This window comes from Panicum hallii, chromosome 7 (assembly GCF_002211085.1).
Source record: "Panicum hallii strain FIL2 chromosome 7, PHallii_v3.1, whole genome shotgun sequence".
NCBI classification, from domain to species: Eukaryota; Viridiplantae; Streptophyta; class Magnoliopsida; order Poales; family Poaceae; genus Panicum; species Panicum hallii.
This window is the reverse complement of record NC_038048.1, coordinates 8,217,677-8,245,157: the sequence shown is the minus strand read 5'-3', so window position 1 is coordinate 8,245,157 and position 27,481 is coordinate 8,217,677. Positions and strand designations below refer to the sequence as shown.

General features: G+C 46.2%; 1 protein-coding gene across 1 annotated transcript; it reads left to right on the top strand.

The window, feature by feature from the left end:
* Nucleotides 1-18,077: 18,077 nt before the first annotated feature.
* LOC112898831 lies at nt 18,078-20,709 on the top strand. The gene is made up of 8 exons (XM_025967133.1): nt 18,078-18,251; nt 18,341-18,584; nt 18,672-18,719; nt 18,842-19,170; nt 19,347-19,559; nt 19,641-19,733; nt 20,149-20,253; nt 20,344-20,709. The coding sequence occupies exons 1-8, from the start codon at nt 18,078-18,080 to the stop codon at nt 20,707-20,709; spliced, it is 1,572 nt and encodes a 523-aa protein (XP_025822918.1).
* The last annotated feature ends 6,772 nt before the right edge of the window (nt 20,710-27,481 follow it).

The following is a 27,481-nucleotide window of genomic DNA, read 5'->3' as shown; positions in this document are numbered from 1 at the left end:
TGTGACGCACTTCTTGAGCACTCCAGATCGTGCACCGCGCCGATAAAGTTTGTCTTCGACTAGGGCGAACCTCTTGCTCCGTCGCATGACGCGGGTGGCAGCAGCGCTCTTGGGATCCACCCCTGCTAGTAATACGAGATTTCGGATGAAGTCGATAAAGGGTCCTCTCCAGTCCTCGCCAACTAGCATAACCTCCTGTTCTGGCCATACAGAGCCAGTACCGGTGGAGACCTGTGGTGAAGGGCTGATGGATGGTTGCTTCAACTCTTGTACGAATACCCCTGCTGGGACTTGTGCTTGGGTTGATCCCAGCTTAGATAAGGCATCCGCGGCAACATTGTGCTCCCGTAGCACATGAAGAATTTCTAGGCTAGAAAATTTGTTTTCTAGCTTGCGTACCTCTTGTACATAGGCTTCCATGGTCTCCTTGTTGCAGTCCCACTCCTTGTTGACTTGCTGAACGACCAAAAGTGAATCACCATATACAAGTAGTCGCTTGATCCCTAGTGATATCACCAAACGAAGCCCGTGAAGCAAGGCTTCATACTCGGCTTCATTGTTGGATACCTCCCAGAGGATTTGGAGGACGTACTTGAGTTGTTCGCCTCTTGGGGAAATGAATAAAACTCCAGCGCCACCGCCATCGAGCTTGAGAGAACCATCGAAGTACATGGTCCAATGCTCTGGCTTGTCAACTGGATTTGGAACTTGATTTTCCCTCCACTCTGCCATGAAGTCGACTAGAGCTTGGGACTTGATTGCGGTGCATGGCTTGAAGTCGATCGACAAAGCTCCCAGTTCTACTGCCCACTTTGAAATACGACCCATGGCGTCCTGGTTGTGTAGGATATCCGCCAGCGGGTAGTCTGTGATCACAATGATCTGGTACTCTTCAAAGTAGTGGCGTAATTTTCTTGAAGTAATCAGTATGCCATAGAGAAGCTTTTGGACCGCCGGGTACCGCACCTTAGACTCCGAGAGTACCTCACTGACAAAGTACACGGGCCTCTGCACTCCAAAAGCATGGCCCTCCTCGGATCGTTCGACAACAATGGCACTGCTAATAACATGGGTAGTTGCCGCAATGTAAAGTAAAAGGGTCTCACCCGGCAATGGAGCTGTGAGGATCGGGGGCGACTGTAGGTGTTGCTTGAGATCCTGTAGGGCCCGCTCGGCTTCCTCTGTCCAGTGAAACTTGTCGTGATGCTTTAAGAGTCTGAAAAAAGGTAGTCCTCTCTCCCCGAGCCGGGGGATGAATCTGTTGAGAGCTGCCATGCACCCTGTAAGTTTCTGCACATCTTTGATTGTGGCAGGTGCCTCCATATCAGTGATGGCGATAATCTTTTTAGGGTTGGCCTCGATGCCCGGGTTACTGACTATGAACCCGAGCAATTTGCCTGATGGAACACCGAAAATGCACTTGGTCGGATTGAACTTCCACCGGTACTTCCTTAGGCTGGCGAAAGTTTCCTCCAGATCCGCGATCAGGCCCTCGGGACTTCTGGTCTTACGACCACGTGTAAGCATCTAGGCCCTCAAGGTATGTTTCGGTGATTAATGACAACCATTATTGTGACTAATGAGATTGTGCAGCTTAATAAATCATTATCGCTCATTTGGTCATATGTCAAAAGAGGCCCCTAATTCACTTTATTCAAAAAGGTGATCTCGGCATTCAACTCAATAATATGTCAAGACTAAGGATCTTTCTAGTCCTAAGTGTCATAAGGTTGAGAAGGACACTTAGGTTAGTATAGGTTTTATAGTTTTGTAGTGATCGCACTATTAAGAGGGGTTTAGGCTAAGTAACTTGAGCATGGACATGGTCATTTGAAAATGGATGCACACAATGGTCATTCAGATTTCTAGAAGCTCAAATAAGTGGTTCTCAACTCATATCTCAAGAATAATTGGATTTCATTCAAGACTCGAGTCAGAAAAGGCAAAATCAGGAAAATCCTTAACACCGGTTTAACCGGCGCTGCAACCTTTCTATACGTCGGTTAAACGAGGTCAGCAGTGTCTGGACAAGTCAATACACCGGTTAAACCGACGATATTTGAAATTGGACGTCGGTGCAGTTGTCCAGAGACTTGGTTTTTCAGTTGATCAATGGATGACTACACTCACCGGTTAAACCGATGATACGACGGTTAATCTGCCCAAGCTGTAACGGCTAGTTTTCAGAAGGGGTAGTTTACATTCACTGGTTAAACCGACGATGACTATTGGAGCGACGTCGGATTAACCGGCGCTACGCAGTTTTCTGGCAGCTTTTTCTCCAACGGCTCTATTCGTGTGAGCTGCCTATATATACCCCTCCAATGGGTCATTTTACTACTCTTGACACCAGGCAACATCCAAACACTCTTACTATAGTCAAGAGCCACCTTGAGCTTCATCATTTCACATACTTGTTCATTCAATCATTCAAGAAGCAAGATTAAGGACTTGAGTAGAGAGAAGCTTGTGTGCATCCGTTCTTGGTGATCGGTTCTTGCTCAAGTGAAGGCCTTAGCTTGTTACTCTTGGTGATTGGCATCACCTAGGCGATCTTGGTGATCGAGGTGATTCTCGCGGAGCTTGCCAAGGATTGTGGAAGCCCGGAGAAGAAGATTGTACGTGGCTTGATCTCCACCACACCGGGACGGTGAACGGAGACTCTTAGTGAGCGCCCTCGTCTTGGTGATTTGGGAGGTGACAATACTCTTTGTGAGTGTCACAACGTGGATTAGGGGTGTGTGCCAACACATCGATACCACGGGAAAAAATCCGGTTGTCCCTTGTCCCTTTTACTTATTCAAGCATTATCTTTCATGCAATTTATTCATGTGCTTGATTTAGGGATCACTAGTTAGCTCTACCTTGCTAGGCTTTACCTCTTTTTATCTATCATAGTTTGCGTAGGTAGTTTAGTTACCCGGTTGGTGAATTGGTGCCTTTCTAGCTTTGCATAGGTTAAGGTTGCTTTACCTTATTTTAGAAATTGAAAAAGGCCCAATTCACCCCCCCTCTTGGTCCATCGATCCTTTCAATTGGTATCAGAGCCTCGTTGCTCTTTTGGATCATTAGGCTTCACCGCCTAGAGCTATGGCCAAGATGGGTGGTTCGCCGCCTCACTTCGAGGGCAAGAACTTTGCTTATTGGAAAGTTCGCATGGCCGCATATCTTGATGCGATTGCCCCCGAAGTGTGGTCGGCAACTAAAGTCGGGTTCACCGGAACTCCTAACCCCGAACAATTAAAATGGAATGCTAAAGCTAGAAATGCAATTTTCGAAGCTATTAGTGAGGAAGTCTTTGCTAGAGTTAATGGCATGGACTTAGCAAGTGATATTTGGAAGGAGCTCATTGAAATTCATGAAGGTTCCACTAAAGTTCGTGAGCAAAAATATCACTTGTTTAGAGCTAAGTATGATTCCTTTAAAATGCTAGCTCATGAAAATTGCAATGATATGTATTCTCGCTTGAATGTCATTGTCAAGGACATTAATGCACTTGAAATTTCCAAAATTGACAGTGCATCCATCAATCGCAAGATCCTCATGCTCCTCCCGAAGCCCAAGTATAACATCATTAATGCTATGCTTCAAAAGGAGGATCTTGACACAATGGAAGTAGGAGAACTTGTGGGGGAAATTCGAGCTCATGAAATGAGCATTCTTGGTATGTTCGAAGAGCCAACTTCAAGCAAATCAATTGCTCTAAAGACCAAGACAAACAAATCCCGCAAGCTCAAGATGATCAAGCAAGATTCAAGCTCAAGCAATGAAGAAGATGATCATCATGAAAGCTCATCCGAGGTTGAAGATGATGGAGAACTTGCTCTCATGATGAGAAAGTTCACACGCTTGAATGAAAAGATCAACAAAAAGGGTTTCAACTTTGACTCCAAAAAGGGAATGTTCCGGCCAATGGACGTCAAGAACAAGATTTGCTACAATTGTGGCGAAAAAGGTCACATCCGTCCAAATTGCTCCAAGCCGGACAAAAGAAACAAGGACAACAAGAGTAAGCATCGCCATGATTCGAGCGATGATGAAGAAGAGGAGAGGAAGAACAAAAACAAGAGATTTGGGAAGAAGAAGACCCATGACAAGAAGACCAAGCTCTTCCCAAAGAAGAAAGGGCACACCAAGAAAAGTTTCTTGGTGGAAAAACAAGAGTGGGTGACTGATGTCTCATCAAGCGAAGACTCAAGTGATGAAGAAGACATTGTCACCATCGCCCTCACTAATGAAGAACCACCACTACCTCCGCCTCCTATGTGCCTCATGGCAAAAGGTAACACCAAGGTATGTGAGGAAGATAGTGAAGATGATAGTGATGAAGAGCTTGATCCTAATGAATTCACTAACCTCATCAATGAGTATACATCCGTCATCAAGAGGGAAAAGGGCAAAGTCAAAATTCTTGAGAGCACTCATGCCAAGTTAGAGCTTGCCCACTCCGACTTACTTGGTAAGTATAATGACTTGCTCAAAAAGCACAATGAGTCACTTGTACTTGCTAAGCAAGTTGAAGAAAGCCACAAAAAGCTCAAACAAGAGCATATGGAGTTGGCTCACAAGTATCAAGAACTTGAATTTGCTTATGAAGTTATTGACCCAAGTCTTGAGAAAGTTGCTCATGAAAAGGTCAATGCTTTTACTTCATGTGATGACCTACTCATTGATGCATATGCTACTAATGTTGTGCCCAAGCTTGCCTCTTCTAGGGAAAAGGAATTGATGGATCAAGTGGCAAGCCTCAAGAGTAGTGTGGAGAAACTCTCAAGAGGAGAATACATCCACAAGGAGATTCTCTTCAACAATGCCCGTGACTATGGCAAGAGAGGTCTTGGTTTCATTTCCGGAGCCAAACATGGCTACAACTCCTTCTCCGGAGATCAAGACAAGCTTCATCAAGGAAGTCGGTTCATATTGCCAACATTGCCAAGTCACCGGGCACCACACTAGGGAGTGCACTTTGCCATCACGTCCTCTTCCTAACTTACCCAAGAATTACTCATCAATGTTTCAAAATAACCATTTTCTCTTGAGTAAAGTGAAGGGCAAGGTGAAGGCCAAGTTCATTGGCAAAATTGCTAAGGAGTCGAAGAAGAAGCTCCCCAAGCAACTTTGGGTCCCAAAAGCTCTTGTCACACATGTGCAAGGTCTAAAGCTTGTTTGGGTTCCTAAAACTCAAAAATGAATTCTCATGTGTGTAGGTGAACTACAAAGCCGGTGGAAAACATTGGGTACTTGATAGCGGTTGCTCTCAACACATGACCGGCAATGATAGCATGTTCACCTCTCTTGAAGACCCCGGCGATCATGAACATGTCACCTATGGTGATAACTCAAAGGGGAAAGTCTTAGGTTTGGGTAGAATTGCAATTTCAAAAGATTTATCCATTTCAAATGTTTTGTTTGTAGAAGCACTTAGTTTTAATCTTATTTCTATTGCACAATTATGTGATCTTGGACTAACGTGTGTCTTTGACAAGAATGGTGTTGTAGTGACTCATGAAAAAGACAAGTCATTAGTATTCACGGGGTTTAGGCATGGCAATATTTATTTGGTGGATTTCTCTTCAAAGCAAACAAGCACCATGACTTGCCTCTTCACCAAGTCGTCTCTTGGGTGGCTTTGGCATAGAAGAATTGCTCATATTGGCATGAGCAACCTCAAGAAAGCCCACAAGAGAGGGATGATCACCGGCATAAAGGACGTCACTTTTGACAAGAACAAGCTATGCAAAGCATGTCAAGCCGGGAAACAAGTTGCAATACATCATCCTATCAAGATGATGTTGTCTACCTCCAAGCCGCTCGAGCTACTACACATGGATCTCTTTGGTCCAACTTCATACAAGAGCATTGGTGGTAACCTCTATTGCCTAGTAATTGTTGATGATTTTTCACGCTATACTTGGGTCATGTTTCTAGACGATAAGGGTGAAACTCAGGAAATCTTCAAGACATTTGCAAGAAAAGCTCAAAGGGAATACAATTCCCCAATCGTGAAGATCCGGAGTGACAACGGCACCGAGTTCAAAAATATGAAGATTGAAGATTGGTGCGATAAAGAGGGAGTCAAACATGAGTTTTCCGCCACCTACACGCCTCAACAAAATGGAGTGGTGGAAAGAAAGAACAAGACACTCATCACCCTTGCAAGAGCAATGTTGGATGATTATGGCACGTCCGAGAAGTTTTGGGCGGAAGCAATCAACACGGCGTGTCATGCATCCAACCGAGTGTATCCTCACCGACTCCTCAAGAAAACTCCATATGAGCTCATCACCGGGAGGAAACCAAATATATCATACTTTCGAGTCTTCGGTTGCAAATGCTTCATCTATAAGAAGAAAAGGCTCGGTAAGTTTGAAAGTAGATGTGATGAAGGTTTCTTTCTTGGTTATGCATCAAACTCCAAAGCATATAGAGTATTCAATCAAACCTCCGGGTTAGTTGAAGAAACATGTGATGTGGAGTTTGATGAATCTAATGGCTCCCAAGAGGAGGTTGTTGGCTATGAAAATGTAGGGGATGAAGAGATTGAAGAAGCCTTAAAGAAGATGTCCATTGGGGATATCAAGCCGGAGGAGGTGCATGAAGACAATGATCAAGGGGGAGAAACTTCCTCATCTTTACCAAACATCTCCACGGCACTCCAAGTGGATGAAGATCAAGATAAAGTTGATCCACTACCTCAAGAAAATGTGTCAACGCCAACACCCCAAGTCCAAGAACAAGAAGAGCAAAATGTTCCACCACAAGCACAAGTCACTCATGATCCACCCCAGCAAGCATCCACGCAAATACCGCTAGTGAAGCATGGTCGTATCTCCAAGGATCATCCAATTGGTCAAATTATTGGTAGTCCTTCCAAAGGAGTAAGAACTCGCTCTAAGCATGCTTCATTTTGCGAACATCACTCATTTGTTTCTTGTATTGAACCCACTAGCATAGAGGAAGCAGTTGAGGACTCGGATTGGGTGATGGCCATGCAAGAAGAATTGAACAATTTCACCCGCAATGAAGTTTGGGTCCTCGAAGCTCCTCCGAAAGACAAGAACATCATCGGCACAAAGTGGGTCTTTCGAAACAAGCAAGATGAACATGGGGTGGTGGTACGCAACAAAGCAAGACTTGTGGCAAAAGGGTTTTCTCAAGTCGAAGGTTTGGATTTTGGTGAAACTTTTGCTCCGGTCGCAAGACTTGAAGCTATCCGCATCCTTCTTGCTTACTCTTCACATCATAACATTAAGTTATATCAAATGGATGTGAAAAGTGCATTCTTAAATGGCTTTATTAACGAACTTGTTTATGTTGAGCAACCTCCCGGGTTTGAAGATTCGAGGAATCCTAATCATGTTTATAGGTTGCATAAGGCACTCTATGGGCTCAAACAAGCTCCAAGGGCTTGGTATGAGAGACTTCATGACTTCCTAATCATGCAAGGCTTCAAGATCGGGAGGGTGGACACCACTTTGTTCACAAAAGATGTCAACGGGGATCTTTTCATTTGTCAAATTTATGTTGACGATATTATCTTTGGCTCAACTAATGATTTACTAAGCCATAAGTTTGCTACCATGATGTCTAGGGAATTCGAGATGTCCATGATTGGCGAATTGACTTTCTTCCTTAGTTCTCAAGTCAAACAAACAAAGGAAGGGACATTCATCTATCAAGAAAAATATACTAAAGATATCTTGAAGAAGTTCAAGATGGATGAATGCAAGCCAATTAAGACACCCATGGCTACAAATGGGCATCTCGACTTGGATGTGGACGGTAAACCGGTTGATCAATCTCTCTATCGTTCTATGATAGGGTCTTTGCTTTACCTTACCGCATCTAGGCCCGATATAATGTTTAGTGTATGCTTGTGTGCCCGTTTTCAAGCTAACCCTAAGGAATCACACCTTTCGGCTGTGAATAGGATCCTTCGGTATCTCAAGCACACCCCTAGCATAGGCTTGTGGTACCCCAAAGGTGCTAGCTTAGATCTCTTGGGATACTCGGATTCGGATTTTGCCGGAAGCCGTGTGGATCGCAAGAGTACCTCCGGGGGTTGCCACTTGCTTGGGCGTTCTCTAGTTTCTTGGTCGAGTAAGAAGCAAAATTCCGTGGCTTTGTCCACCGCGGAAGCGGAATATATAGCAGCCGGTGCATGTTGTGCCCAAATTCTATATATGAAGCAAACCCTTTTGGACTTTGGTGTGAAACTAGACAAGATACCACTCCTTTTTGACAATGAAAGTGCCGTAAAAATTGCCAAGAATCCGGTTCAACACTCTCGCACAAAGCACATTGATATTCGCCATCACTTCTTGCGTGATCACGAAGCCAAGGGGGACATTTCCCTTCAAGGTGTGAGATCCGAGAAGCAATTGGCGGATATTTTCACAAAACCTTTAGATGAGAGTACTTTTGTTAGGCTAAGGAATGAGCTTAATGTGTTAGATGCGGCAAACGTCATGTAAGTTGCCATGTCATATAGAAAAATGCATACATAATAGGACACTTGTCTAACCATGGTAAGATAGTGATGAGCAAGGGTTTAGCTAGAGGTGGTGGTCCACTTGTTTTCCTCTAGGCTTGTAGAAAGGCTCATCATGATGAAGCTTTCCATGGGATCAAACTTGACAAGTAGAATTTAAATTCTCGCTATGCATTTCTTGTCATATAGTTGTGCACTTCATGTTTACCTTTCTTTCGCATGTGGTTGTAGTTTGCATTATCATTGCATGCGTAAGGGTCACAAAGGAGATCACTTGATGAAAATGAGAGTTGTTTTACGTACAAGATCTTAATTCATGAGAAGTGAAAAGAGTAAAGTGTTAGGTGCATTATTGCCTAGTGAGCAATGTCGTGATGAGTATCAAGCTTTCCTTCCTCAATATTCCTACGACATAGCTCATACATTTTAATTTGGAGCTTTGTCTCTCTTGCGACTTTTCCTTGGTTTTGAAAAGAAAAATTATTTAAGCTAGCAAGCTATCCTATTTACTTTGAGGGGTAAAGTTGCCTATGCAAGTCCATTAACTTGAGTTTAGTTGAATTTTATAAGTTCATTGGACTTAGCATAGAAGAGTGAGCTGAGAGAGCGTTTTTGGCTTCACCGGTTAAACCGACGTTCAATGGATCTATACCCATCGGTTTAACCGGCATTACTAAGTTTCAGGATCAGCTCAGTCATTTCAGGCGTTCAACCGGTGTATACAAAATTTGCAGCATCGGATCAACTAGTGAACAGATCACAAATTTGACCTGAAAATCAACTGTTATTTGCATCGTTCAACCGACGAGTTCATTTGTGGAAGCATCGGTTCAACCGGCGTACAGATACAGATTTGGCAGGGTTTCTGGTAAACTACACCGACGCAATCAACCGGCGTTCAAAACCTAAGCGTCGGATCAACTGGCGATAAGAAAATCTGCGGGGTCCACATGTCATATTACTCTCTTGCTTGTTCGCTACCGCCCGCTCGTCTTCAGTCTTCACCGCCCCCTCACCTTCGCCCTCACCGCCGTCGCCTCCGCCACCGTGCTGCGCCGCCGGCCGCCGGCCGCCGCTCGCGCAACCGCGCCGCCACCGCCGTCCGCCGCGCGCGCAATCGCTCCACCGCCGCCTTGCGTTACTCGCACCACCCCAGCCGCGCCCGCACGCCGCCTGCACTGCTACCGCGCCGCCGCCATCCGCCGTCCGCGCGCCACCGCACCAACGCCCTCTGCGCCACCGCGCCTTCTGCACCGCACACGCGCAACCGCATTGCACCACCACCGCCCGTACGCGCCGCCGCATTGCACCGCCATCACCACTGAGCCGCCCGTGCATCACTGTATTGCCTACACGCCACCACGTCGCCGCGTCCTTGTTACTCCCAGCATCGAGATGGGTCGTGACAAGAGAAAGGGAAAGGAAGTTGTGGTCGAGGAGCCCGCTCGCAAGCGGACCCGTGCAGCGAGAGAGGCCGAGAGGGCCGAGATGGTGGCTAAGGCCGCCGAGGAGCAGGCGTCTGGCCGTGCTCGTCCGTTTGTGATCCGTGATACGCCAGCCAGAGGCAGAGGCAGAGGTAGAGGCATGGGCCGAGTCAGAGGTGCCAGGGCCACCAGAGCCGCGACAGCAGAGTCAGATCAGTCACATTCAGTGGCAGAGTCGGATTCAGATTCAGATACAGAGCAGTTCGAGCAGTCTCAGGGGCAGAGCACACAGTCACCAGCTCTACGACCACTACAAGAATTCCTTTAATCTATGACAGATTTGCAATGACGTTTATCGGGAACGTCACAATCGGAGTAACATCTATGACGATTTATGAATTTTGTCACAGATTTACAAATAGCCCATACAACCTTCTACTTAGGCCCAGTTTTTATGACAAATTCTAAAAATCGTCACAGATTAAGGAAACATCCCCTCCCACCGGCCCCTGCTCCCCCCCCCCCCCGCGCCGCCCCGTCTCCCCTGCTCCCCACGCGTTTTGCCACCCCTGCTCCCCCCACCCCGCGCCGCCCCGCCGCCCCCTGCTCTGGCCCCCCCACCCCGCGCCGCCCCGCCGCCCCCTGCTCCGCCCCCCACCCCCCCGCGCCGGCCCGCCGCCCCCTGCTCCCACCCCCGCGCCGCCCCGCCGCCCCCTGCTCCCCCCCCCGCGCGCCGCCGCCCCCTGCTCCCCCACCCCCGCGCCGCCCCGCCGCCCCCTGCTCCGCCCCCCCCCCCCGCGCCGCCCCGCCGGCCCCTGCTCCGCCCCCCCCCCCGCGCCGCCCCGCCGCCCCCTGCTCCGCCCCCCCCCCCCCGCGCCGCCCCGCCGCCCCCTGCTCCCACCCCCGCGCCGCCCCGCCGCCCCCTGCTCCCCCCCGCGCGCCGCCGCCCCCTGCTCCCCCCCTCCGCGGCGCCCCCTGCTCTCCCCCCTGCGCGCCGCCCCCTGCTCCCCACCTCCGCCGCCGCCGACAACTGCGACTCTGCTCGCCGGTGGAGGAAGGTGATTAAGTCGCCGTTGCCCCCTTCCCCCCATTGGTAAGCCGCACCGCGGCCGTCATCGAGTACCGGCCGCCAGTGGCGACGCTTCTGCCGCCGATGGCCACGCTTCTGCTGCCGGTGGCCACGGTGCTGCAATTTGGTCCTACTAGTGCTCCTGTTCCCCACGCTGCTGCCGCCATCCATAGCATATATCCGCGGCCACGCTGCGGCGGCGCATAGCGCGGTCGGCTGCACTACCAGTACTCCTGTCCCCCACGCAAAGGCACACCTTCTTCCCTACCTCAGCATCGGTGAACAGCCCCAAGGTACGTTTCTGTAGCATATTAGATTCAATTTTTATCTACGGGCAAAATGTTGATTTGAGGTACTCTGCAATGTTTCATCAGATGAATAGAAGTTGGGTGCATGCTAGGCTATTTTCCCGTGAATTCATCAATGGTGTCAAAGAATTTATGAACTTTGTTCACGGAAAATTTGGTGAGGATGAACAAATTTTGTGCCCATGTAGTAGATGCCTTAATCAGAAGTACCTGCATCAAGTTCTTGTGGAGAGGCATATATTGATGAACGGCATGGAAGCTACATATACTCGATGGATTCATCACGGAGAGAACTGCAATGCATATATTGGTGAGCATCATGTCGATGTGCATGACCCTGCTGATAGTTGGATACATGGGGCAGGTGTGACCGAGGATGACAGTTATGGTTCATTACATGGGTTAGGTGTGACTGAGGATGACAACTATGATGATGGTCATTTGAATGGGTTATTACAGGACCTGCACACCGCGGAGAAAGAAGGTGAACAAGATGGTGAAAATCAAGATAGAACTGGTGACAACGAGTCATTTTACAAAATAGTGATTGAAGAGGCAAAACGTCAGCTCTATCCAGGTTGTACCAAATATTCAAGGTTGTCCTTTGTGGTAAAGCTTCTTCATATGAAGTCATTATATAAGATACCCAATTCTGCATTTTCTGCAATATTAAAGCTATTAGCTGATGCTTTCCCAGAGTGCAATACACTTCCAAAATCATATTATGAAGCGAAGAGTCTTCTAAAGGAATTAGGTCTTGGATATGAATCAATACATGTGTGCTACAATAATTGCGTGCTCTTCAGTAAGAAATATGCCAACCTTGACAATTGCCCTGTTTGTGGTCAGTCAAGATGGGCTGATGCCGAAAAAAAGAAGATTCCTATGAAAGTGTTACGACATTTTCCGTTGGTACCTAGGCTACAGAGGATGTTTGTGAACAAAGAAGCAGCACAAGAAGCACAATGGCACAAGCTAAAGCGAGATTCCAGTGAGAAGGAAATGAGCCACCCAGCTGATGGTGAGGCATGGCAAGATTTTGACAGAGTATATCCAGATTTTGCAGAAGATGCTAGAAACCTCAGACTTGGCCTAGCTACTGATGGGTTTAATCCCTTTTCAGAAAAAAACACTAAATACAGCATGTGGCCCGTATTTGTTGTCCCATACAACCTACCACCTTGGGCATGCATGGATGAGTCAAATTTCATGATGGCTTTGCTAATACCTGGTCGTGCATCACCTGGAAAGGACTTCGATGTATTTATAGAGCCCCTTATAGAAGATTTACTTCAGCTTTGGACAGGTGTGCGTACATACGATGCTCTAAGTGGGAAAAATTTTAACCTTCGTGCAGCAGTTTTATGGTGTATCCATGATTACCCAGCTTTGAGTACTCTTTCAGGGCGTACAACAAAAGGATATTTTGCATGTATTCATTGTGACAAGCACCCTCTTTCATACAGCCTTAGAAGCAAAATTGGGTATTTCGGACATTTTCGCTTCCTTCCAATGGGACATCGTTTGCGGCGAAATAATGAATTTGCTGGTCTTCATGATAGCAATGATCCTCCAGGTAAATTCTCTACAGAAGAGTTGATGGCCGAGCTAGAAAGAGTTAAACATGTCAGACCTGGGAAGCAACAAGGAAGTGGAAAACGGAAGCGTTCTGATTTGGACACAGATCATGTGCTGATTTGGAGTCGGATGGTTAGTTTATGGAAGTTACCATATTGGAAGAATTTGAAGTTGAGACATAATCTTGATGTCATGCACATTGAAAAAAACATATGTGAGAACCTGATTGGAACAATTCTCAATATAATTGGGAAGACAAAGGACACGGTGAAAGCTAGACTTGATTTGAAAGATTTGCGAATCAGAAAGGAGCTACAAATCAAAGAGGATGGAGATTCATGTGAGATGCCTCATGCCCGATATACGTTGTCCATAGCACAAAAGAAGGCCTTTTGTGATTTTTTACGAGAGGTAAAGTTTCCGGATGGATTTGCCTCCAACATATCAAGATGTTTAAATAGTGAGGGAACCAAGATACAAGGTCTTAAAACTCATGATTGTCACATTCTTTTGCAAAGAATATTTCCCGCTGCCATGCGAGGATTTTTGGACCAGGATATTTATGAAGCACTAGCAGAGTTAGGGAAGTTTTTCAGGGAATTGTGCAGTAGAACTCTTAACAAGGATGTGTTGGCTGAAATGAAGAAAGAAATCCCAATAATTTTGGTGAAGCTTGAAAAAATCTTTCCTCCGGCTTTCTTTGATGTGATGGTGCACCTAGCTGTACATTTACCTGATGACGCATTGTTGCGAGGTCCTGTGCAATATGGTTGGATGTACCCGATTGAAAGGAGGTTGTATACTTTGAAGCGCTATGTGAGGAATAGGGCACGCCCAGAAGGCTCAATTGCTGAGGCATATATTGCAGATGAATGTTTGACATTTTGCTCTAGATATATGGATGATGTCGAAACAAGATTTAACCGGGCACCAAGAAATAAAGGTTTTTCTAATGAAGAAGCCTACAATGCTGATGTTTTTGGTCATGGAGTTCATTTTACTTCTACACCTGAACTTGTATACGATGATAATGGCTTTGATCAAATGGTGTGGTATGTTCTGAACAATTGTACCCAAGTTGACAAATATGTTAGGTATGTTCAAATTACTATCTTTATTGTTCTGATTAGCTAGATTTGCATTGAAGCTATATTTATTTTCATCTTGCAGCATGTTCAGAGATGAATTAGAGAGAGAAGGAGTACCTAACATTCATAGAATGCTGCAGCAAGGATTTCAGATTTGGTTCAGGAACCATGTGAGTTTTAATTCACATATTTTTTTTCCATCTATTTTGTTAGGCTATAGAATCTGATGTATGTGTGACTGTGTGTTGCATGTCGTAGGTTCTAAGGTTACGGAATTCAGATCAAGAAGTGGTTGACGATGATCTATTTTCTTTGGCATGTGGTCCTGATTTCAGAGTTAGAAAATACTCCTCATGCGTAGTGAATGGTGTGCGGTTTAACATTGTTCACCGTGACAAGCATCGAAAGACACAAAATAGCGGAGTAATGGCACAAGGTACACATAACGATCAGATCATTGACTATTTTGGAACCTTGAAAGAGATAATTCAGTTAGAGTATGGCTCTGATAAGCGGTCAGTAGTTTTGTTTAAATGTGACTGGTTTAAATTGGATGGGAAGAGGACTGAACTTAAAGACGATGGCTTTTTTAAAAGCATCAATTTTGGAAGTCTATGGTACAAGAACGATTCTTTTATTTTAGCCACTCAAGCAAGGAAGGTCTTCTATTTGCCCGACACAAGATTGGGTAAAAACTGGCATGTTGTCCAGACATTTGAGCATAGACATCTTTACAACGTTAGCGAAACTGAAGTAGTTCAATGTGCTGCTCCTGCATATCAAGAAGATGGGTGTTGTGAACAGGAGGGCAGGCGACAAACAGTTTCTGACATTGTACATGACAAGCCTTTAAATAGAGATGATGAGCAAGGCCTTATTTTTGAAGCCTCCGAAATTGCAAAATTGATAAAAGGAAAAGACCAAGAAGTGCATGAGAGTGATGGTGAAGAAGATGACACAATTATGGAGTATTGCAGTGAAGATGAAGGTGCCAGAAACAAGGTTGACAGTGATGATGAATGAGATGGCCTAGCTGGTATTTTCTGTTGTTGCTGTTTTGCTTGTGCTTATGGCTCCTATTCATTGTCATTTTTGTTCTTTCCTTCTCAAATAGCGGTGATGAAAAAGCTGAAGTTGTCAAAAGTTTCAGCTCTAGGGTAATCAGTTTCTACCCTTATCTATAATTTGAAATAAAAAGTCTTTTCTCTTTCAGGTCAGTGAACAATGAACTTTGTTCTAAAACTTCAGTCTGGTATTTTCCAGAAGAACAAGAAACTGAGGAACAAGGATGAGGTCTTCGGAAGGAGCAGCTGGAAGGATCCCAGAGGAGGAAAGAAGGAATGGCATCCAGTGCACAACAGGACCTGCCAAAGTGGGCAGGGAATAGAAGATGGCCCTTGATTCAGTGCCGAAATCGTCGAGTTTTTGGTTGAGAGATTAGTGGTTATAAATCTTTTGCTTTGAGCAGTCAGTGAGCTACTGGTAAATTTAAATTGTACCTGTAAATATATGTTTGAGTTGTGCTGCTGCGTGCTATTCCGGAGCTGTAGTCTTGCTTTTCACATTGTTGTGATGGGAGCATGTTATTTCCGTGTTCACCTGGTTATACTTGTCCATTAGCTCTGTTCATCTTTTGAGGAAGATTTTAAAGTAGTTTAGTTTTCTTGAAGTTGAACCTAAAGGTTTCATGCTCTTTCATTTTTTTCCTAATGTCAATTGCTACGGTAGTCTAAAAATAATTGTAGCATTTTTGGATCAAAGAAACAAAACTGTCCGAGACGGAGCTAAAGAAACAAAGTTGTAATGAAAAAAGGAGAAAAGTGCTACGGAGTGTTGGTACCGGCTATGTGTTGAACAAGGAGAACCTGTTGTATCTTGTTTTATTCAGTTTGTGCTCTCTACTTCAAATTGGTTTTGTGTGGCGTGGCTGCTTTTATGTGGTTGGGCAAACAAACAGGCCCATTTTGTATTTGTAATTTGTCCACTTGGCAACTATACTGTTGTTTAACTCAACTGGCTTCATCACTAAATGATTAATATATCCAAAATAGTGTATCACTTCACACGCTTAGTGCCCAACTAGTACCACATCACCAAATGCAAAAGAAAGTATTTGTAATTTGTTAGGCAATTCCATAGTTTGTAGGAATTTAAATTATTTTTCAAGGTACTTCATATTGTTTTATGACTAATATATCCAAAATGTCTTAGAAAATTTTGGATATTGGAACGGATCAAAATGCATCATGGTAACACCCATAAAAATGTTACAATAACAAAATTAAATTAGTAAATAGTGTATCACGTGACACGCTTATTAGTGCCCAACTAGTACCACATCACCATTCTCTCTTCCGAGCTTCAAATAAGTTATTTGTTAACATTACTTTTTTGGCGTTCAACTTAATCATTACCTTTCTCCCATGACATTGTTCGCCAAAAATTTATTTGTAATTTGCTAGGCAATTCCTAAATGACATTTTAGCTATATAATAATATCCAAAACGTCTTTTTAAGTTTTGGATTTTCGGAGGGGGTCAAAATGCATCATGGTAACATCCCAAAATGACATTTTAGCTATATAATATTATTTTAGTGTAAATGATATCTAAAATTTGAGAAAATCTTTCCTCCGGCTTTCGTTGATTTTACCGTGCACTTAGATATTAGGTACATTGCATATAATAATTTGAATATTTTTACATACCCATAATTATTTATAGTTTGGTTAACTATCCTTTCCGTCTGGAATATTCCAAAACAGGCGGACGCGGGAGCCTTCGCGCTTCTTTTCCAATTTTCGGGCATGTGGACGCGCTAAAATTTCCTCCGCCCGTTGGCCGCCAATCTACGCCGCCCTCCTCTCACCCACCGGCCTCCTCCCTCCTCCCTCCTCTCACCCGCGGCTCGACGCCTCCTCCCTCCTCTCACCCGCCGGCCTCCTCCCTCCTCCCTCCTCTCACCCGCCGGCCTCCTCCCTCCTCCCTCCTCCCACCCCCCCCCGCGCCGCCCCGCCTCCCCTGCTCCCCCCGCGTTTTGCCACCCCCTGCTCCCCCCACCCCGCGCCGCCCCTTGCTCCCCCCACCCCCCGCGCCGCCCCGCCTCCCCTGCTCCCCCCGCGTTTTGCCACCCCCTGCTCCCCCCACCCCGCGCCGCCCCTTGCTCCCCCACCCCCCGCGCCGCCCCGCCTCCCCTGCTCCCCCCACGTTTTGCCACCCCCTGCTCCCCCCACCCCGCGCTGCCCCTTGCTCCCCCCACCCCCCGCGCCGCCGGCCCCTGCCCCTGCTCCCCCACCCCCGCACCGCCCCGCCGCCCCCTGCTCCGGCCCCCCCTCCCTCCTCCCTCCTCTCACCGATGGGCCTCCATCTGCGCCACCACCACTCCGCGGCCGAACCATAGACGAGGTCGGCGGCGAGCACAGGCTCGGCGACGCGCACGGCCTCGGCAACGCACACGGGGAATCGGCGCGCACCTAGGTCAGGCACCCTCTCCACCACCCGTCTGCATCTTATCTGTTTGACAGCAACATCTTTTTTGTTTGAGAACAAGTAGCATCTTCAGACATCTAATCGTCCACATGTCTTTTTTTGGATAAGATAGAAAATCAAAATCCCAGTAGAATGTTCTCTTACCTTGCAGAGTGATTATCTCCCAATATGCAGGCTCGCTAGAAGTTATTACTGATATCACTGTGGGACGTTCTGTGTTCATCAAAATTAGTCATTTAACAGAGAAAAGATAATCCTACTTGCTATTCTTATTATTATCATGATCTATGCACCCTTTTTACAGTTCTTATTATTCAGCACTTGTCATCTTGTAAGCCTTATTATCAGGTTGCTTCATTTTTCTAGTAAGAAAGTCCAGCGGTAACTCGGGGCTAGCCACACTGCTACAAGATGCCTCCTGGGCGTTTGAAGGTTGGAACAAAAACAACAGAAGGACCTCACCAAGCAGGTGCAGTCCTCAACTTATCTACTCCAACATATTTCATGTTCTTGTGAATATTTTGCATAAGTAGTAAAGTACTGCTGTGTAAGTATTAATATGTTATTCATGTTTTCTCTCATGCTAGGAAAAACATTACATCCGTATGAATTGCAGCGCCTTAAACAAGTTATGAGCAACCGTGCAAGGCTGAAAGAACTTGGAATTCCTGATACATACAATGAACTTGTGAACGCAAATTCCATTCTTAATAACAAGAAGAAGCCAACTTTTAGAAATAGTGAAGATTCAGAATCTGAGTATCTCCCTAGTGAAGAAGATTTGGTTGATGATGACAGTGTTAAGGTGCAGATTCCTCCATCTATTAACATGATGTTTGCTAGTTAAATGTATCTGCCACTTTATTAATTCACCCATGCTTTCATTTCTATCAGGGCTCGAAGGGTAGTAACATGAGGACTACAAACATGCGTAGTGCTGGAATCATGCAGCGCTCTAAGAGAGTTTTTGCAGAGCAAGAATCTATTAGAATTACAAGGTCAAAGAAAACCACTTCCCAACCTGATGCAACTCTTTCACCAACTGATATCCATGTGCCATCTCCAACTCTATCTCGTGTCAACCAAGCCTCAGAAGTGTTTGGCAACATTGATGGCCACACCCAAGCTATAGTTGAAGGCTAGTTCAGCTGTTATGCTTCTTTCTATCTTTCTATTGTTGTTAATTGCATGATGACTGCACTCTTACGAACTGCATTTTTTCCAGCTGATGGTCCTGCTCAGTTTGTTGAGAACACCGACATTGCTAATAGAGGTCATGCCACTGCTCAGCCTGATGGGCACAACCTGATGGGAAATCAAGGTGATGATTTCTAACTATCGCTCTATTACCCTTCATTGAATGATGCATGCATTCTTATGTCTGTCGTTTTTTAGATATTGAGAGCACCCAAGTTGATGACAGCATGGCCAATCGAGGTGAAGCTATTACTGAGCCTAGTGTAGATGTACAACTAGGTGAAAATGATAGATGGGAAAGGGGAGTAAATATGGGACATGGTCTCCATAGGCTGAACCGAGCTATGCGTGGAAAACTACCAGTTGTCATTCCTGAGGGGAGGATAAGGCCTGTGGCACCTCTTGCTGCTGCTAAGTTTGCAACTGAATGCAACATTGCAGTCAGGAACCATGTGCCGGTGTACAAGCATTGGAAGGATTACAAGGACCAGGCTAGCCTCTTTAACCTATTTACAGATAAACTTAGTGTAAGTGCATTATCCTGATCTTCCCTTCCCGTAAACTCGGACTTTCCAACACTATGCTTACTAGCTTTCATTGTTTGCTTGCATGATTCTGAACTTTACGTACATGTTTACCCCTGTTTTAATAATGTATCATGATTCTAAATTTTACCTACATGTTTACCCCTGCTTTTATGTAGGCAAAGTTTGATATCAACACAAATGATGAACCAGTCAAAAAGGCTTGTTCCCAAATGATGAAAATTGCAGTTCGGCAACAACGATACAAACTTAAAAAAAAATACTTTGATCCTTTTCCACTTCATTTGGTGACAAAAACGTCGCCAATCAGATCGATGACAGATAAACAGTGGAATGACCTTGTGGAATATTGGAAGAGCCCAAAAAAGATGGTACGTTTCTTCCTAATATCTGAACTCTTGCCTCATACATAGTTTGACACTTACCTTACATGTATTTTCTAATTGATGTAGGAGATATCTCAAAAGAACAAAGACAACCGCTCCAAAGTTAAATTTCATCAAACAACTGGATCTCGTAGCTATATGGTTCATGTAGAAAATTTGGTAAGCTACTCTTATCAACTTGCACCCCTATGATTGATCAAAGAGAGTAGTACTAGACATTTTGTAATAAAGTCAACTAGCTGATGCCTATTGTCTACACAAAGGTTGGACAGTTTGGAAGAATAATTGCCTAGTCATGAGAAACACATGATTTTTCATTTCCTTCACTTGTTATCAACTATTTCTTGCTGCACATATATGGTACCGATCAGCTGCACTTATTGTTGCTGCAGCTGCGGCTGTGCACAGCTCAAGTGACTTGGTAGGGCTGCAGCCACAGCGGCAGCAACAGCCACAGCAATCTCTTCCAATCGTGTCTTATGTCAACAGAAGTTATTTCTTTCTTATTGCTGCATCTTTTATACTATCAAGAGGTGATCATTTAAGTAATAATATTGCTAACTGTTGTTTCTAGGAAGATAAGGACAACGGTCAAAAGTTTGATGCATTAGATTTGTTTAAAGAGTGTCACTACAGCAGAAAGAAGAAATGCTACACACCTAACGTGCAACAAGCTATAGTAAGACATCTTCATTTAAAAAATGATCTTTTTAATGTTTATTTCCAGGTCTCTTATTATCAGTAACCATTGCTGTTTCTTATATGCTAGACTCAGATGGAAAACAAGTGCTCTACACTAACAGAAGGTGAAGAATCTATGTCTGTTACAGAAGTTGTAGCTAATGTGCTTGCTGAAAATACAAAGAAGAATGTGTTCCTTCAAAATGTGGGGATACAAAATGTTGGTTGTAGGTCCAGTTTAAGAAATATTGAAGCACAACTAGAAGTGGAGAAGAGGGCAAATAGTGATCTTAGATCTGTTGTTACTGCTCAGCGTGAACAATTGGATGTGCTGTTGAAGCAAATGCAAGAAACCGAAGAATCTAGGATCAGGGAGCAAGAGGAGGTGAAGAAGAGGCAAGCTGAGATGGAAGCAAAGCTTCAACTTCTGCTGAGTCAGGTTCATCCAAGTTAGGAGAACGAAATGATATTTGTGTTGACCTCTCTTTTGTTGCTAAGTCTTATTCATACAAGTTGATCGGGATAGTATGTGTCAGGTTGACACTTTTGTTGCAACAACTCTCTTTTATGGATCATAGATTGTAATCTTTTGCTTTTGTGTTCGAGTGTTAATGTGTTAACTTGAGTGTATATGATGTGCTAGTCAGATTGTAATATTTTGCTATTTACGTGTTGGAATGTCAACGTGACAGCTTGAGAGTGTATGTGATGTGTTAGTTGAATATTTGAATTTAAATATTAACATTTTGTCATATATTTGTTATGTATTGTATGTGCTTTCATTGTGCAGAAATAAAAGTATTGAAAATTATATATTGGGCTGTAATAGTAAATGGGCTAGATATCAAATGGGTGACAAGTGGACTAAATTTTAAACTGGGCTGAAATATATGCCTCTATAAAATAAATGGGCTTGTTTTCGTGACGAATTTTATCCTATGTGACGACAATTTGTGACGGTATTTTTCGTCACTAACTGCGGGCTTGGACTGGGTTGAGTGGGCTCTGGGCCATTCTGTGACAGATATAAAATGTCATTGATTATCATAATCCGTGACGATTACACTAAAACATCACGAATTACAACCTGTGACCCCCAATACATGACGTTATAGAAATCCGTCATAATTATGGCTTTGTGACATTTTTTTACTAATTCATGACAGAATTTGTCCGTCATAGATCGCTGGAATTCTTGTAGTGGACGTTCTGGCCGCACCCGGCAGACGTCCCCCGCAGGTGACACTTCACCAGCGACCGAGCGTCGCACCAGACCGAGGACGCGAGGAGGTCACCAGCCACAGGAGCCTCGCAGGTCCACAGCAGCAGCAGCAGCAGCTAGCGGCCGAGCGCGTAGTGTTCCGCATGGACACTGTCGTGCGTCTGGAGCCAGGTGTGCTGCTCCAGAACTTGACCAAGGCCAATGCGGCGAAGGTCAAGAGGCTCAGGTGGAGTGTACAGGAGGAGGAGTGGTTCCCAGTGACATGAGACAGCAGGGTCGATCGTAGATTCTAGACGCTTCTTCAGGCCAGTTTCTACGAGACCTACCAGAGGCGGGGCCACCGGATCTTTCCGCACAGGGTACTTGACTGGGTATCTTTGAGGACCGCCGCAGGGGGAGCAGATGTCAGGGAGCACTTTGCTCATTTCAGGGGACTGCCCAGGTTGCTTTCGATTGAGAGGAACAGATATATCGAGGACTGGGTCAGGGTTTTCTATGCCACAGCTTGGATAGCCCCAGAGCGCAGAGCTGTACATTTTTTGTTTGGAGGCCAGGTCTTTGGTCTGTCCAGGGCGACACTAGCAGGGATTCTTGGAGTTGACTTGGTTGACGTCTCCCTGCACGAGATGGTCTATGGTGATGCAGATCCACCACGCAGAGCCATGATAGGCGGGATTGCACCTTCTCACGAGGTGATCTCACAGTGCTTCCGCCAGCCCTTTTCGGCCTCCTACGCCAAAGTCCCTAGCCTGCTGACCCCAGAGGCTTACGCAGTTCACATGGCACTTCGGAGGACTTTGCTCCCGAGGAGTGGCTATCCAGAGGGGTTCACAGGTCTGCAGCAGCTACTGCTTCTTCACATCCTTACTCACGAGCCGTTCGACATTGTTGACTTCATTTTGGCTGAGATTGAGGATGTTATCACTGACAGGATGGGCGTTGTACGACAGTTTCCTTATGCTCACTGGATCAGTTTCATTTGCTCTATGATAGTGCCAGCTGAGTCACCCGTCAGTGCAGTCTACAGACAGGACGAGGTTCCCTGGTTCCCCGTCTACCGCGCGACAGCACCCTCAGACCGGAGGAGAGGCAGACAGGCAGATCGAGCTGCCATGGCACGCCTGTCACCCGAGGCACAGGCCCGAGTGGCCCAGGAGGATGAGGCATTGCTGGCCGCAGAGGCACAGCTTCCCGGAGGAGACGATGAGATACACTGGTCCGACCTTGAGTCAGACTCCTCCGAGGATGAGGAGTACTTCCCTGCACCAGCCCCAGCTAGTCATGACCATGAGGCAGGGGGGGTCCGGAGAGCCAGCTCCAGTGTCAGCCGCTGCTACCACAGTTTTAGAGTCACAGGTGTCTCAGCCGTCTGAGCTCACCGCACTTCTACAGCAGCTGGTGACACAGCAGAGAGAGGACCGCCGTGCACAGGAGGAGGCCAGGAGAGCCCATGAGGCCCAGCTTGCAGCGATACAGAGAGAGGCCGCCCGAGAGCGAGCTGCTACCGAGGAGCATTTTGTCGGTCTTATTGATAGAGTATCTCAGAGGACTGACACTCAGTTTCAGCAGATGCAGCAGGGCATGATGGCAATGTTCGGGATGATCTCACAGTTGTACTCTCACACCGGACTCGCCCCGCAGCAGCCAGGACAGTCAGGCCTTCAGGGCGTTGGAGCACCACCTCTTGCAGTCACACCAGCTCCAGCCTCTACTGCTCCAGCTACCTCTGCGACCCCGGAGATCATGTTCTCGTTGTCCGCACTACTCGGGTCTGCAGGTCGTCCATCCTTCTCTCCACTGCCAGCGATTTCACTCTTCCAGGAGTCACCTCCAGCAGTGCAGTTAGTCGGCCTCCCCGTTGTACCACAGCCACTACATTCAGGGGGAGGCGGAGAGGTGTCCTTGCTTCAGCAGTCGTCACAGCCGGCAGCGTCAGCACTTACTACTTCAGATATTGACACGTCTTCTGCTGAGCCGGCTACTACTTCCACGGACCCTCTTCCTGGCAGTGCCAGCACACGAGCCTCCACCACAGCTACTCCTCCAGTCAGCTCAGCGCCAGCCGGCAGTTCAGATCAGCAGCTCCCATCCGTCACCGAGGATCCACCGTCTGACGACGACGATGATGATGACCCGGATCGTTTCCTCGCCGTCCCGCGACAGCCGGATCAGTAGCTCGCCTTTTTGGGTGCTTTGATGCCAAAGGGGGAGAGGGAGTTGGAGTTAGGGGGAGGGCAGAGTTAGAGAGAGCTCATAGTTATCAGGACTTTGATATTTTGTATCTCATTTGATGTTAGTTCATGGATATGTACATTTGTCACTTGAGTATGCTGCATTTTGAGACATATCAATGGATTTCATTTGAGTCTTTGAGCTCTTTGGTTCTTTTCTTTCGAGTTTGTTTGTGTTCATTATTGCCTTATCTTTTTACTCTCTCGATTATTTATGGTTATGTTGTCATCAATCACCAAAAAGGGGGAGATTGTAAGCATCTAGGCCCTCAAGGTATGTTTCGGTGATTAATGACAACCATTATTGTGACTAATGAGATTGTGCAGCTTAATAAATCATTATCGCTCATTTGGTCATATGTCAAAAGAGGCCCCTAATTCACTTTATTCAAAAAGGCGATCTCGGCATTCAACTCAATAATATGTCAAGACTAAGGATCTTTCTAGTCCTAAGTGTCATAAGGTTGAGAAGGACACTTAGGTTAGTATAGGTTTTATAGTTTTGTAGTGATCGCACTATTAAGAGGGGTTTAGGCTAAGTAACTTGAGCATGGACATGGTCATTTGAAAATGGATGCACACAATGGTCATTCAGGTTTCTAGAAGCTCAAATAAGTGGTTCTCAACTCATATCTCAAGAATAATTGGATTTCATTCAAGACTCGAGTCAGAAAAGGCAAAATCAGGAAAATCCTTAACACCGGTTTAACCGGCGCTGCAACCTTTCTATACGTCGGTTAAACGAGGTCAGCAGTGTCTGGACAAGTCAATACACCGGTTAAACCGACGATATTTGAAATTGGACGTCGGTGCAGTTGTCCAGAGACTTGGTTTTTCAGTTGATCAATGGATGACTACACTCACCGGTTAAACCGATGATACGACGGTTAATCTGCCCAAGCTGTAACGGCTAGTTTTCAGAAGGGGTAGTTTACATTCACTGGTTAAACCGACGATGACTATTGGAGCGACGTCGGATTAACCGGCGCTACGCAGTTTTCTGGCAGCTTTTTCTCCAACGGCTCTATTCGTGTGAGCTGCCTATATATACCCCTCCAATGGGTCATTTTACTACTCTTGACACCAGGCAACATCCAAACACTCTTACTATAGTCAAGAGCCACCTTGAGCTTCATCATTTCACATACTTGTTCATTCAATCATTCAAGAAGCAAGATTAAGGACTTGAGTAGAGAGAAGCTTGTGTGCATCCGTTCTTGGTGATCGGTTCTTGCTCAAGTGAAGGCCTTAGCTTGTTACTCTTGGTGATTGGCATCACCTAGGCGATCTTGGTGATCGAGGTGATTCTCGCGGAGCTTGCCAAGGATTGTGGAAGCCCGGAGAAGAAGATTGTACGTGGCTTGATCTCCACCACACCGGGACGGTGAACGGAGACTCTTAGTGAGCGCCCTCGTCTTGGTGATTTGGGAGGTGACAATACTCTTTGTGAGTGTCACAACGTGGATTAGGGGTGTGTGCCAACACATCGATACCACGGGAAAAAATCCGGTTGTCCCTTGTCCCTTTTACTTATTCAAGCATTATCTTTCATGCAATTTATTCATGTGCTTGATTTAGGGATCACTAGTTAGCTCTACCTTGCTAGGCTTTACCTCTTTTTATCTATCATAGTTTGCGTAGGTAGTTTAGTTACCCGGTTGGTGAATTGGTGCCTTTCTAGCTTTGCATAGGTTAAGGTTGCTTTACCTTGTTTTAGAAATTGAAAAAGGCCCAATTCACCCCCCCTCTTGGTCCATCGATCCTTTCACCACGTCATCCATGTAGGCCTCCACCTTCTGGTGTAACTGATCAGCGAAACACATCTGAATTGCGCACTGATAGGTAGCGCCTGCGTTCTTCAACCCGAAGGACATGGTTTTATATGCATAAGTTCCAAACGGGGTGATAAACGCGGTCTTGATCTGATCTTCTTCCCTGAGTGCGATCTAATGGTACCCTGAATAACAATCAAGGAAACATAACAGTACACAACCTGCGGTTGAGACGACTACCTGATCGATGCGGGGGAGCCCAAAGTGATCCTTCGGGCAATGCTTGTTGAGATCGGTATAATCGACACACACTCTCCATTCTTTATTCTTTTTCAATACAAGAACGGGGTTAGCTACCCACTCTGGGTGGATTACTTCTTTAATGAATCCAGCCGCGAGGAGTTTAGCTATTTCCCGTTTGATAGCCTCCCGTTTATCAGGGGCAAAACGACGAAGTCGTTGCTTCTTTGGTACAGCTTGTGGATACACATTAAGACTATGCTCGATCAGCTCCTTGGGCACCCCTGGCATATCCGATGGTTTCCATGCGAATATGTCTCGGTTAGCCCGCAGGAAGCTGATGAGCGTGAGTTCCTATTTGTCACCCAAGCCTGCGCCGATGATGGCTGTCTTGGATGGGTCGCCTTCTTGGAGCTGGATCTACTTGAGAGCCACATCACCTGTCGACTTGACGCCTGATTGGCTTGCCTTCTTCGTCGGGATGTCCAGCTCAGCTTGGGAAAGTTGCTGTGCGGCCGCGAGTACTTCCTCGGAAGCATCTGGCACGCGGGAAGTTGATGCATACTGGATGGCCTCTTGGTTGCAATCATAGGACTTCTTCAAGTCGCCTCGGAGCGTGAGCACGCTGCTGCGTCCTGGCATCTTGAGAAGTAAATAGACGTAATGCGGCACCGCCATGAACTTAGTGAGCGCCGGCCTCCCCAGTATAGCGTGGTAGGAAGATTCAAAGTTGGCCACCTCGAACTTGATGAACTCGGTTCGGTAATTCTCCCTCGTCCCAAAAGTGACTGGGAGAACGACTGTTCCAAGCGGGTGCGTGGCATTGCCAGGGACAATACCGTAAAAAGGAGCTTTGCTCGGTGTAAGCTTGTTGGTCAGGTTCAGACCCATCTTCTTCAGCGTACTAGCGAAGATAAGATTAAGTCCGCTCCCACCATCGATAAGAACCCGAGTGAGCTTAACTTCTGCGACCACGGGATCCAGCACCAGTGGAAACTTCCCAGGCTCAGAAAAGCTGGTCCACTGATCAGCACAGGAAAACGATATGGGGACCTCCGACCATCGAAGTGGTCGTGGTACCGCCGGCTCAATGGATAGAATTTCCCGTAGCAGCAACTTCTGTTCCCGCTTGGAGCAAAAATCTTCGTCACCACCAAAGATGACATTGACGGTTTTGGAGGCATCCTGGAACTTGGGCGTCTCAGATTTATCATCTTGATCCTCGTCTTCGGGCTCTTTGCCCGTTGACTTGTTCTTCTTGCCATTTCCAGGAGAGCTAAAGGTGCGCTTGAGCTGAAAGCAGTCGATCGCTGCGTGTTTGGAGTTGACGCACCATGGGCACTTCTTCTGCAGAAGTTTTTCAAACTGCTCCTACGTAGTCGACTTCTTGCCCCGCGAAGGACGATCCACAGCCGCGACGAGATCGTCTGGCTTGTGTTTCCGGGAAGAACCTGGAAAGTCCCGCTGGCCTTTGTCAGCCCGGTTGTCGTTGTTGCGCTTTTGGTTGAGGTCGGTGCATCTTGGAAACCTCTCGCGCATTTTTTCCTCTTGTTCGGACCAGTCGTGCATCATGTCGCGTAGTTCTGCAACCGTCTTCGGCCTGTTACGCCCAAAATCACGATATATACCTGGGTCTGTGAGGCCGTTGTAGAAGCAGTCGATGATGTCCTCCTCCGAGATGTTGGCGATGGTGGCCCGCACATCGAAGAAACGGCGGGTGTAGGATCGAAGGAGTTCATTACGCTCTTGCTTGCACTGGGC

Excerpts from the sequence above, each read along its gene's own strand:
- LOC112898831 (XM_025967133.1), top strand. The coding sequence starts at position 18,078 with ATGAGCAACCGTGCAAGGCTGAAAGAACTTGGAATTCCTGATACATAC. Across the intron at positions 18,252-18,340 it reads TTGATGATGACAGTGTTAAG|GGCTCGAAGGGTAGTAACAT; the intron begins GTGCAGATTCCT and ends CATTTCTATCAG. Across the intron at positions 18,585-18,671 it reads CACCCAAGCTATAGTTGAAG|CTGATGGTCCTGCTCAGTTT; the intron begins GCTAGTTCAGCT and ends CATTTTTTCCAG.